The 12,054-nt window shown below is 42.3% G+C and overlaps 1 protein-coding gene across 6 annotated transcripts in view; it reads right to left on the bottom strand.

The window, feature by feature from the left end:
* Positions 1-12,054, bottom strand: part of LOC128811910 (glypican-5-like) — a 434,871-nt gene that overhangs the window by 243,809 nt on the left and 179,008 nt on the right. For all 6 annotated transcript variants that reach the window (XM_053985864.1, XM_053985866.1, XM_053985863.1 and 3 more), the window contains exon 4: positions 823-953. In XM_053985864.1, coding sequence (XP_053841839.1) covers positions 823-953 — 131 coding nt within the window. The remainder of the gene's footprint in view (positions 1-822; positions 954-12,054) is intronic.

Genomic DNA, 12,054 nt, shown 5'->3' with positions numbered 1-12,054 from the left:
GGACAGAGGTAACCCCAGCACAACTCCACTGATGGGGCTAGTCCCAGATTAACTCTGCTCCTACAGAGGAGAAGGTGCCAGCCAGAAATAGGCACTGGGTGTTTATGGGCAGTTTGCTCTGACATCTGCTTGTGTATTGTGAGTGGGATTGCAAAAACATCCTCTCCTAGAATGCACAGAAAGCCAACTCAGGAACTACACAAGGTAAAGTGACAGAAAATCTCAGGAGATCTGGGAGCAGGGACACTCCTGTCCAGGCCAGTGGCAGTACTCAGCTGCAGGTGTCTCAGATGGGGCACAGCTGAAGAACAGGAGCCAAGATGGACACGAGAAGCCTAAAAAACTCCTTCAGCTCTTTGTTATGTAACCAATCAATGAGATTCCAAAGGATCTAATCACTCCTGCCCAGTCCAGTGGAATCAGGGACTGACTTGGTGTCAGGGCAATGAAGCTTTCCTTTTCACCCCTTCCTCCTTCCCACTTCAGCCCCTGGATAAGCTCATGTCCTTACAGACTTGGGCTGTTACATTTTAAGTACTTTAGACTCAGTTGTGGAAATCAGTTTCCTCAGACTTTGTCGAGGAAAAGGTTTCACCATTTTCACTGAAAGATTCTGGAAATAATTAACACCTTGGTGTTGGTTAAGCAATGATACCAAGCCTGGCTTTTCTTGGAGAGACCCAAAATGTGACCACAGAGTCACCTGTGTGAGCACACAGAGGAGGTAACAGAGCTGTGGCTTTGGCTTAAACAGTGCAAAGAACCAACAGCATAAATTATAGGCCGAGGGTTTGTTTCAAAGCAACTGCAGCCTAGGGTTACCTTCTTTTATTGTTCAGACTGGTGTGAGCCATCACAAATGTCTGGGTTCCAGTCACTTCCTTCACCGGCACAATATTGGCTGATGACAGGTTACCTTCGTGCTGTTTGGGCTGTCCACACACTTTATCAACCTGTAAGAAAGGGAGGGAAAGTGGAACAGGATGTGAGTGAAAACAAGGGATTTACAACCCCAGAAAAGTCTGCCTGCTCCTTGCTGTCTGTGTTCAAGCACAGGACATTGTGAAAGGATTATTCCTTCAAGCAGCTGGGAACAAATGCCTTGCAAAAGAAGGAGCACATTCCAAGGCAGGGCAAAGAACACCAGAAAGTCAGCAGTCATAGATTTCCCAGTGGCAACCTGGACTACAGCACACTTGGAAAGGCTGAAGTAGTGCCTGATGAGCTATTGGCAAGCTAAGCTTTGATTTAGAAACACACCTGGAGCTTAAAGGTACACGGATTTTGGTGGAACATCTGCCTCATGCATAAAGAGCAGAGTTTATCTGGAGCTTGAAGGGGCTTGTAATCAGCAGATAACCAATTCTTCCAGCCTTTAACCAGGCCATGTAACATCACTCAGTCCTCACTGCCCCTCCTGAAGCCCCTCCCAGGGATTTAGCATCAGTCAAAAGCAAGCTTGTGTTTATCCTTTCTGCACTGTGGATCTGACACTGCTCGTGTATCCTGACACATTTATTTGCTGTAACAGTTTTAAGTGACAAGAGGAAGACAAGTCTCTTCCCTTTCTAACCCACAAATGAGTAATCTGTGATGTTTTACCCACACTTAAATCCCCAGACAACCATGAAGAGACCACAAAGGGAATCCTACTCTGGGCATGGTACTGCCAATGACCTGAACCCCACAGAATCCATCATCCCACACAGTCCTGGGTTTGGTATCCCTTCCTCAAGGTCCCACAGTAACCAGCCAGGGTGAGATGGATTCTTCCTGCTCTGTGCCCTTTCCTGCACCCTTAGAACCCTTACAAGTCTGCTGAGTGCTTCAGCCCACAGATGACTTCAGGTAACTTTTCTGTCCCTTTGTACCACTGTGGAGCAGATGGCAGCACCAGCACAGGACGATTTTCTCTGCCTTAGCCCATTTCCTCCAGGAGAACCACAACTATGTGAAGCTAAGACATTCTCCGCTGAAAAAACAGGCAAACAATGTGGAAAACTGGAAGCTCTGTAAGCATGAGAGTTAATGTCAGCTTTAGTTGCTTGATTTCCAGCCCAATCCAGTGTAATATGCTGTGAAGAACCTAAAACTGCAGCAATGGAATGGGAACATACTGGATTAATCCTGACACATCTCCAGCAGGGTGGGAGCCAGTTGCCTCACTCAACACCACACACTGTGTACACTGGTCTGGTCTCACCAGGGACTAGCACAGTGCTGTTCTAAACTACAGCTTTGGGAAATCAAATTGTCCATTTCAGTCCCTTCTAAGGAAAAAAAAAAACCACTCTGTGCAAATGAAAATATGAAACAAAAAAGCCTTTTGAACCCTTTAGAGCTGCACAGAGGGTATAACACAGCTGAAGCACATTCCTGCACAGGATGCTTTCTCCCCTGCACCCCAGGCTGCCCAGGTCCCCTACAGCACACAGACCCCAATTCCCAGCAAAGGTCTCCGCAAAATCCATCTCAGATTTCATCGTGTCACTAAAGTTCATGTCTTCAAATTACATACACCTCAAATCTTGTCACTATGCATTTGAGACTGTTTTACCAACTAAAATCAGAGTGGTTTGCAAAAGCAATGTGGTTCTCATATACATGACCAGTGGAGAACTCCCAAGTTTTTTTTGTTTTTTCTGAAAGAAGATTCAAAGATACGGAAGTCATCATTTCTGTTGTGAATCAACAGTTTCAGCATCCAACTGAAAACACCAAGTTTATTTTGATTTGAATTTTTGGCACTATAGAAATGACTCTTCAGATTGCCCAGGTTTTAGTATTTCCTATACCAAACCTATGCTTCAGGGCTTTCTTTCTAAACAGTAGTAACAGCTTCCTGCAAATCAAGCAAAACCACACATATTTGAAAGAAGATATTTCCTCAGTGGAAAATTTTAACCAATTCTACTATATTACGAATAAAGTTGTTAAATAAGAGGGCAAATCACACTTCTTTTGTCACACGGGCCTTTCAGTGCCTTTCTTCTCAGCCCAGCTCCCCCAGCTTGTCCCAGGCCAGGAGTCCCAGCAGCCCCTGTTAGGAGGTTATCCCTGTTTGGCATATTTGTTTCAGATTCTAAATGAGTTAAACCGAAATCTGACTTTTATCTTTTTTTTTTTTTTTTTTTAATGTGGACTAATTTTCACATCTCTCCAACATGAGTATTTTCCTGCAAAATAAAACAACAGAAGAGCCTGAATTTTACCAGCTAATTTGAGCAGTCACAAAGCTGTTGGCACAAATGAGAACACTTGTGTATGAAAAACCATTTATAAAAAATAAGACTGTTGTGCAAATTGAAAAGCGTGAAGCACGCCATAAAAAACCCAAAAAGGTCCCTTCTGGAACTGCAACATCTGCAATCTACTGCAACAAGTTTCCTGTGTGTTAACAGTGAGGGCTACAGAGATTCCCTGCCATCCTAAGGGCACCACAGAACTGCAGTGCCAGTTTAACCCAGAGCTCCTGAATCAACCCCCACCCAGAGGAAAATCAGTGCACCTGGAAATGGGGACTGAAATTTCTAATTAATTAATTTTAATTAATTAATTTAAAATTAATTTTAAAATTAAATTTATTTAAATTTCATTTTAAATTAGTTAATTTTTCTTATCCTAATTTCAAGGTGTAGGACTAGGAATAATCAGGAATCAACATAAAGAATGGCTGAGCCCATTTCTCAGATTTTTAAATTTAAAATAAATCTGCCAATCTTAAATTACAAACTGACAGAAAATCATCCTTTGTTAACAGCAGGACCCTCTTGTAATTTTTCTTCTCTCTGCCATGATATTTAAGCTCTATCTTCTAACAGTGAACATCTACAGCTAAAAACTGGTATTCCCCCTACCTTGTTACCTTCTGAATTAGCAATCATGTTTCACAGTTCTATCATATTTACTCATATTAAAGCTTTTTTCTTACACAGCAATGATTCCTCTTAAATATCTGTTTTTCTAGCCATAGCTACATTTTTTCTGCTGTGAATTTTTCTTGGTAATGAAACGCAGAATCATATATATATGCATTTTTTGACCTCTTACTATTTGTTATTTAAAAGAATGACTATTTACAATTATTACAGAGGCTTAACAAAACAAATAGAAAAATTCTCATCCAGAATCTTCTTGAACTCTTACAGCTTGAGTAACCTTAAACATTGAGGTCATATTTAATATATTTGATATAATCAAACATGGGAAAAAATGTCATGCCCTTCTGGATACTGAGAGAATCTTATCTCTCTAAAGCAGGAGACCTTTTCAAGTCCAGAACAGTAATTTTCTTTAATTTTGTAATGGGAAGATTAGTGTTTTAAAGGACAAGATTTTCCCAGTGACGGGCTTTGAGTTGTTATTATTAAAACACTGACACGTCTGCCTGCAGGTTTCTGTCCTTGGATTTGTCCCCAGCCCAGCTCTGTAGAACCCCTCTGCCAAATGACATCCCCAGCCCTGCTGTGCCCCACAAGTGCCACCAACACCCTGCAAAGCAGAACTGCAATTCAAGTTCCAATTCAAGTTCCAGCTGCCAAGTCTGAAGTGAAGTGAGGAAGTGAGAAACACTGAATTATGGGGAAATCAGGTCTGAGTTTTCAGACCTGCATGTTCACCAGGAGCTCTCACTTGCTCAGGGTCACAGATGTCCTTGCATCACTCCACCACCCACACTAAAAGAAACCAACCAGTATAATTTGTGATTTTATGCTGTCCAAGCATCAACCAGAGTTTACTCTGGAAACACAGAATCCTCTCCTTGGGGTGGCTGTCACCTGCTACCAGAGAATTGTAAAATATTCATTTCCAATGCTCAGAAGCTGAGTGGGAGCCCATGTAATAAAATGCAAGTCAGGGCTCATAGCTCATTGCCACTGCCTCTATCTTATTGAACAAAATCAGACAAGAGAGCAAATAACCTCTGATTTTGCCTTCTTTTAAATATTCTCTCCCTTATGGAATATGTTTCCTATTAGGAGCATTTTGCTGGTAGCAGAGTTCAGCAATACATAAGCAAACTAAGGGATTATTAGTTCATTTTCCTACAGGAATATGTTGGCTCTCACTCAGGAGGGAAGCATTCTCTTCTCTCTCATCTTGAATCTACTGAATAGTTCGATTTAAATTAATTTCCTACAAATCTTCTGAAATCTGGCAGTTAGAGAAGTTGACCCTTAGAGGGTAGAGATTCCTCCAAGGAGAAGAGCATTATGAATTCCTCAGGGGCAGAAAAACCTTGTGTCAGACTTCACACTTAGACATCAAAGAATTCAAGCCACACAAATCCATAAAAAAGAAGGTTCTGTATGTTCTGTCACTGGCAGAAGAGATCCTTTCAGGTACCAACATTGGGCACAGGGAGTGGACAAATTCTGCAGCAGTTTTTCAAATGAATCAAATTCTACCCCAGATAAAAGTACAAATGATGAGGATGTGGAGCACTGTTCTATAACACCATTAACAAAGAGTGCTGAGATATCCTGTCCTGGGCATGCCACAAAGCTGCATCTGAATGCACACACACAGCCTTTGTTCACAGGGAGAACAGGCAAGAATTCCTGCAAAAATGTAAAATAAATGCTTTACACGACCACCAGGCATTTCAAGAATTCTACTTAGTTTGTATCTAACAAACTTTTACCATAAATTACAGCACTATTATTTTCTGCTCCCACTGGCTTTTAAAATTTCACTTCTTTGGTCAGTGTATCAAACTAACCACAGTACATCTCAAGAGCTAGAATCTTTTAAGCACACACAAGTGAGTAACTTTGTCTATTTTTGTTAGGATTTTTTCCAAAACATTTTTGCCCTAACTGTATATATATCTACCCAGCTGAAAAGAGAAGTGGTTATTATTTATAAAGCCAAAACAAAATACCAGCAGCACCTGAGAGGTCAAATGATATCTCCCCTTCTCCTGCACAATCCCCCCTAGACTCAGAACTAATCTTTCCTGGCCTTTGTTACTTGTAACACTTGTCTTTAGACATTGACAACCTACAAAGGTTAAGCTAAATTTTATAATTAATTACAATGATCTAGCATGAAGAGAAAATTCCATTGGGAGCCAATCCAAGTGAACCACTTTAAGAGCTCTCATAAAAATTAGGTGACTTTAGAATAATGTAACAAAATCAATTAAAAGATTTTATTCACATTTCATTTTGATCACTTTTCAAATTAATTACAGTATATCAAAATGATATTGCCTGTTATTGTGTTTACTATTTATACCCATTCTTAAGGGAAAGCAATTATCCAAATATTCCTGGAATTTCTTTTATCACTGCAAGCTGAAAATGTAACAAAGAAAAACCCTCCCCAGTTTGTTTTTCATAGGTCCAATAATCAAGTACAAAAAGTAGCAGAGAGAAATTGTACAAACACATAGAAAATAAGGAAACCCTTACAGGCTCACCCAAACCTGGGCAGCAATCCCTGCTGATGCTCCCTGGCACAGCTGGCTCCCAGTGGCACCAGCTGGCTCTGCCCAGCAGCAGGGCTGGACCAGCACCTCCCCTGGGGATGTTCCCTGGCCCCCTGTGAGCCACAGCAGCCCAAAGGCAGCGTCAGGGGCCACCTGGGTGTCCTGGGTTGGAAGGTGTGGCTGGAGGTGTGTGTTCTACTGCCATCTGTCAGAGCTGGGACACTTCTCTGCTGTTCACTGGGCAGTTTTCATTATCTCTCCCACAGCCAATCCTCCCTCCAGGAGATCTCTGCTGTCCATGGCCAATGAGTGTCCCTGTATGGCTGAGAAAATTCCATCATCCCATGGGGAGATGCTGTGCCCAGGGGAGGAGCCAAGCATTCCTACCTGGATACAATCTGACCTGGGAACACCACAGCAGCCTTTGCCCACTGCATTCCCAGAGGAGCAGCTTTCTGCCCCACTGCATTCCCAGAGGAGCAGCTTTCTTCCCACTGCATTCCCAGAGGAGCAGCTTTCTTCTCCACTGCATTCCCAGAGGAGGAGCTTTCTTCCCCACTGCATTCCCAGAGGAAGCCCAGGCCCATCTCTACCAGCCCTGGATCTTCAGAGGAAAACTCCAGCCTTGTCCAGGATCCCTTGTCCAGCAGAAGCACAGCTGGCACTGCAGGAGGGCTGAGCCACCATGGAATGGCACTGCTGCCACCACCCTGACACACAGCCTGCCAGGGACAGTTGTCACTCTGGCAGTGGTTTGTTTTCTTTTTTTGTACTATTGCGTTTGTATTTTTATTTTTCCTAATAAAGAACTGTTATTCCTATTCCCACATCTTTGCCTGAGATCCTCCTAATTTCAAAATTATAGTAATTTGGAGGGATAGGGTCTACATTTTCCATTTCAAGGGAGGCTCCTTCCTTCCTCAGCAGACACCTGTCTTTTCAAACCAAGACACTGGGCTACTCAGGCTCAGTTTGAGCTGCCCCAGTCAGTGAGATCTGCAGGGCCGGGCTGCCAGGCAGGAGGGATCATACCCATGGTTCAGGCAATTCCAGAACTTCATATCTTTCCTTAGGCTCAGGTACCTCCCTACACATCTTTAGTCAAAAACGAGTGTGTCACCCTTCCAATCCCTATAGATAAGCCATGGCTTTCTCAAATTTATTTCAGCCATGTTGAGGCATACCTGACCTGTTGATGATGCCCAAGAGCTCCCCAAGACAAGATCCCTTTCCAGCCCCCTTTTCACTAAATGATGGGTGATCCCCAGCCCAGCACAGCCAGTCCCTTTGTTCAGCAGAACTCACAGGATGGCCCAGTGACAGCAGGGATCAACATGCAGGGCAGGTTACTGAAAGAGGGAGTGTTTCTCCCTCTTCTGGCATCTTCTTTTGGCATTGCCAAAGACAAGTGGGTAGGACAGACCCTTAGTCTGAGCCACCTGCAGTCTCATGTTCCTCCAGACATACTTATTGCAATTGTAATTACACCAGAATTGCAGCAATGATGATTTTAAATAACAGGTTGAGTTGAATGACACTCATTTTTCATCTGTGAACAAATAACAATTTGCAGTGAATTACGAGGAATCTGAGCCAGATTTGATCTGTGGATACCTCAGTCACATAGTTCTCTGAACGTGCAATTCAGCTTCATTTTCAGGTTAACACACTTTTGTAGGCGGCCATCACCACTCAGGTATTCAGGCACAAGCCCAAACAAACAAAACAAACATCCTAACAGGTTTTTTGGTACAACAGACAGCTCTCAGGGAAGTGTTTTGTCTCCATGCTTTATATAATGCATGCAGAATTGCTTCTCAACAGGTTTTCATGTGGCTGGTGTTATACAGGATATCCAAAAGAAGGCAAGAAACAGCAACACGGAGGAAAAATAGGTGTCAGGCTCACAGGTCTGACAGCTCCTGGTCAAAATCTCCCCTTTCTCTGCAGGCAGAGATGTCCTAAGAACCAACTTTCAGGAAAATAAACGGGGGAAACATTCTCTAAGTGAAAGAGTTTACTCCAAATCCCTTCAGATAAACTGCTTCTGCTATTTTAAACTGACATCTGAGTATGTTCAAGGCATAATTAAATCTGTTATACATACAACAAATATTAGTTATTACATATATACATATGCATGAAAGAGGGACGAGAGCATTCCTCTTAGGAATGGCTGACGGTGCAAATGTAAACCAGCATTTAGGATACATGAAGTCATGCCTATCCTATGTATTTATAAGAGCACTTCTAAATCAACCCTGAAAACATTTGCCAAAATAGCAATCAAGAGCAGAAAAAACCATCAATTTCCAGCAGAAATTTTAAATCCTTCTATGATTATTGTTTTCTGTTCATCATTACTGTAAGTGCTTCATGGGACAGGCAAAATGCCTGAGCTTTCTCCAAACAACATCATGGAAGTTGCTTAACAAAAATATGTAGGAAGTTAGAAGGTCATTATATACTTTCACATTGTCCTCTTAGATAAAATAATACCATAAGTTTATGCAATCATTAAATCAACATGCCAATAATAATGTCAACACATGCAGAGAAAGAATAACTTTCCATTTTGCATTTAACTAATATAATAATTAGAAAAGACTGATAAACACATTCAATTCTTTTATCATTAGATATATAATTTCAATTTTAATTTACACCCCAATTTGCTGACAGTTGCTGTCAAAATAAATGTATTCTCTCATGCCTTTTTTTCTGAACAGAAATAAGTCACTTTAGACAACTCTGAAGAATTCAGTAACTATCCAAGACCTGTCGCAATAGCAGGCAGCACAATTATCAGGGCAGCAGCATCCACCCTTTTATAAAAATATTTGGAAGACATTTTTCACATTGAGACAATTACATCACATTTATCAGCAAGTTCTCAGACTTCTCTCCTGTCTCCCAAGGAAATCACTCCTAATGCAGTAGAGATGTTTTGCTTGTAGTTGGTATCAAAACAGCCACTTTTGTGCTCCTTTGCCTTAGGACCTCAGGAAGGTTCACCAGCAAAGAGGACTGGGACCCTGCACAAGGGAAAACCTGCAGCCTCCCCTGGGGGCCTCAATTATCACAGTTGGGCCTCACCTGCACCACCTGGATTCTGATTTCTAAACATGCATCCCCCTGTACATTTGAGGAAAGGATGGATGCTTTGAGCATTCACTACAGTGATGAATTAAAATGGGATCTATTAAACCAGTCATGTCACTTTACTGGCTGAGCATTTCTGCAGCTGAAACCTGTGAAGATACCAAATCTGCAAGTTTAATTCCAAAGCTCAGATCAGACCTTTAAGACTGCACCTCTGAATATCAGAACAGAGGTCTTTCCAGCAAGACTACAACTTATTTACTACTAAGGGCATTTTTTTTTGAACTTATAAACACTTGTTAAATAAAGAAAACATAATTGAAAGATTTAGCTGGGGGTGTGTATTCCATTTCCCATCTGTCAGAGCTGGGGCACTTCTCTGCTGTTCACTGGGCAGATTTTTCTTTATCTCTCCCACAGCCAATCCTCCCTCCAGGAGATCTCTGCTGTCCATGGCCAATGAGTGTCCCTGTATGGCTGAGAAAATTCCATCATCCCATGGGGAGAGGCTCTGCCCAGGGGAGGAGCCAAGCATTCCTACCTGGATACAATCTGACCTGGGAACACCACAGCAGCCTTTGCCCACTGCATTCCCAGAGGAGCAGCTTTCTTCCCCACTGCATTCCCAGAGGAGCAGCTTTCTTCCCCACTGCATTCCCAGAGGAGCAGCTTTCTTCCCCACTGCATTCCCAGAGGAGCAGCTTTCTTCCCCACTGCATTCCCAGAGGAGCAGCTTTCTGTCCCACTGCATTCCCAGAGGAAGCCCAGACCCATCTCCACCAGCCCTGGAGCTTCAGAGGAAAACTCCAGCCTTGTCCAGGATCCCTGCTCCAGCAGAAGCACAGCTGGCACTGCAGGAGGGCTGAGCCACCATGGAATGGCACTGCTGCCACCACCCTGACACACAGCCTGCCAGGGCATGTTCTGACTCTGGCAGTGGTTTGTTTTCTTTTTTTGTACTATTGCATTTGTATTTTTATTTTTCCTAATAAAGAACTGTTATTCCTATTCCCATATCTTTGCCTGAGATCCTCCTAATTTCAAAATTATAATAATTTGGAGGGATGGGATTTACATCTTCCATTTCAGAAGAGGCTACTGCCTTCCTTAGCAGACACCTGTCTGTTCAAACCAAGTCAAGCCCCAAGAAAACTTTGAGTCTGCCTGCTCTGCAGGATTCATCCTGGCTGTGCTCAGGTGCAGGAATGGTCCCACTGTGCCAGATATGTGCTGGAGCACAGGACCAGCCTGAAAACAAGGAATAAATATGCTTACAGCAGCATCCAAGACCGCAGCTCCTCATTTATGGTTGTCAGGCCTTTTTATTTCTAAACTTTATTTGTGATCCATGCTTTCTTAAAATAAAATCAACAGAAGGATTTACCTTAAACCATTTTATGTATTTTTATAGATAGCCAAGGAGTTGTGTCATTATTTACAAACCTAAGAATGATTTCCTCACTGATGTCACATTGAAATTTGTGAGATGCATTCCTGTACCTTTCTGACCCATTTCTTATGAAGTGCTGCAACAAGAGCAAACAAAAAATAGCCTTTCTTTCAACTTGAGATTCCTCAGACTTTCTATATAATCTCAAAGAACATGAAGGAATTCAGACAGGATGTTTTTGAGCTGGAAGGTAGTGAAAACTTCACATTTTTACTTCTAAAAACATGTCATAATTCAAAATAAGTCTCCTTTTACAGTATTTTGTCTTTCTTAAACAGAGATAAATTCAAGAAGGGACATAGAGCAGAGTCAACAGGAAGTTACAGTCACTCCAGTAACTGTAATTGCATTCATTTCATAAAAATCTTTTGCCAGTGACTGACTGGAAAAGAGTTACCAGTTCTGACTACAGGCAGAATTAATGCCAGCAACGTTGCCAAGAATTAATCATGCTTTATCAGCCATGCAGTAAAGCAGCACATCAGGCATCAGCTCACATCAAAAGCAGCACGGTGAACATGTGTGGAACTTCACAGTCCACTGGATGCATGCAGAAAACTGACAGAAAACCTGGATTCTCAGCACAGAACCTGAATTTGCAAGGAAAAGATGTCCCAAAAGGGCACTGGATTTGGGATCAGAAAACTTATAAGTGAGCCAGCCCTACAGGTGAAGGCTAATGGTAGCCCAGAGTATTTTAAGTGATGATCTTCTCTCCAGCATTGGCAGGGCCACCCCAGAACAATGTGCCCAGTCCTGAGCACTGCCTGACCCTGCTTGAGCACGGGGGTTGGACTAGATGACATTCTAGAAGACATTTAAGAGCAGGGAATTTAAAATCTGGATGCTCCTGCTGGACATGTGGATCCTTAATTGCAGCACACGAAATCTCAGGAAGGGACTCAAACTAAGCAAGCATCCAAAGCAGAAGACAACAAAAGGTACGTAAGTATCCACAAACCTCTACATTTTCTCCCCTGTTGAAGTAATTTACTAAAGATTCACCTCACCCCTGTTGAAATCAACAATGGAAGATTAAGATTCAGTGCTTTTGTTTCCTACCTCTGGA

The sequence above is a fragment of the Vidua macroura genome, chromosome 10 (genome assembly GCF_024509145.1).
Source record: "Vidua macroura isolate BioBank_ID:100142 chromosome 10, ASM2450914v1, whole genome shotgun sequence".
Classification (NCBI taxonomy): Eukaryota; Metazoa; Chordata; class Aves; order Passeriformes; family Viduidae; genus Vidua; species Vidua macroura.
The sequence above is the reverse complement of the archived record's forward strand: the minus strand, read 5'-3'. Positions and strand labels throughout refer to the sequence as shown.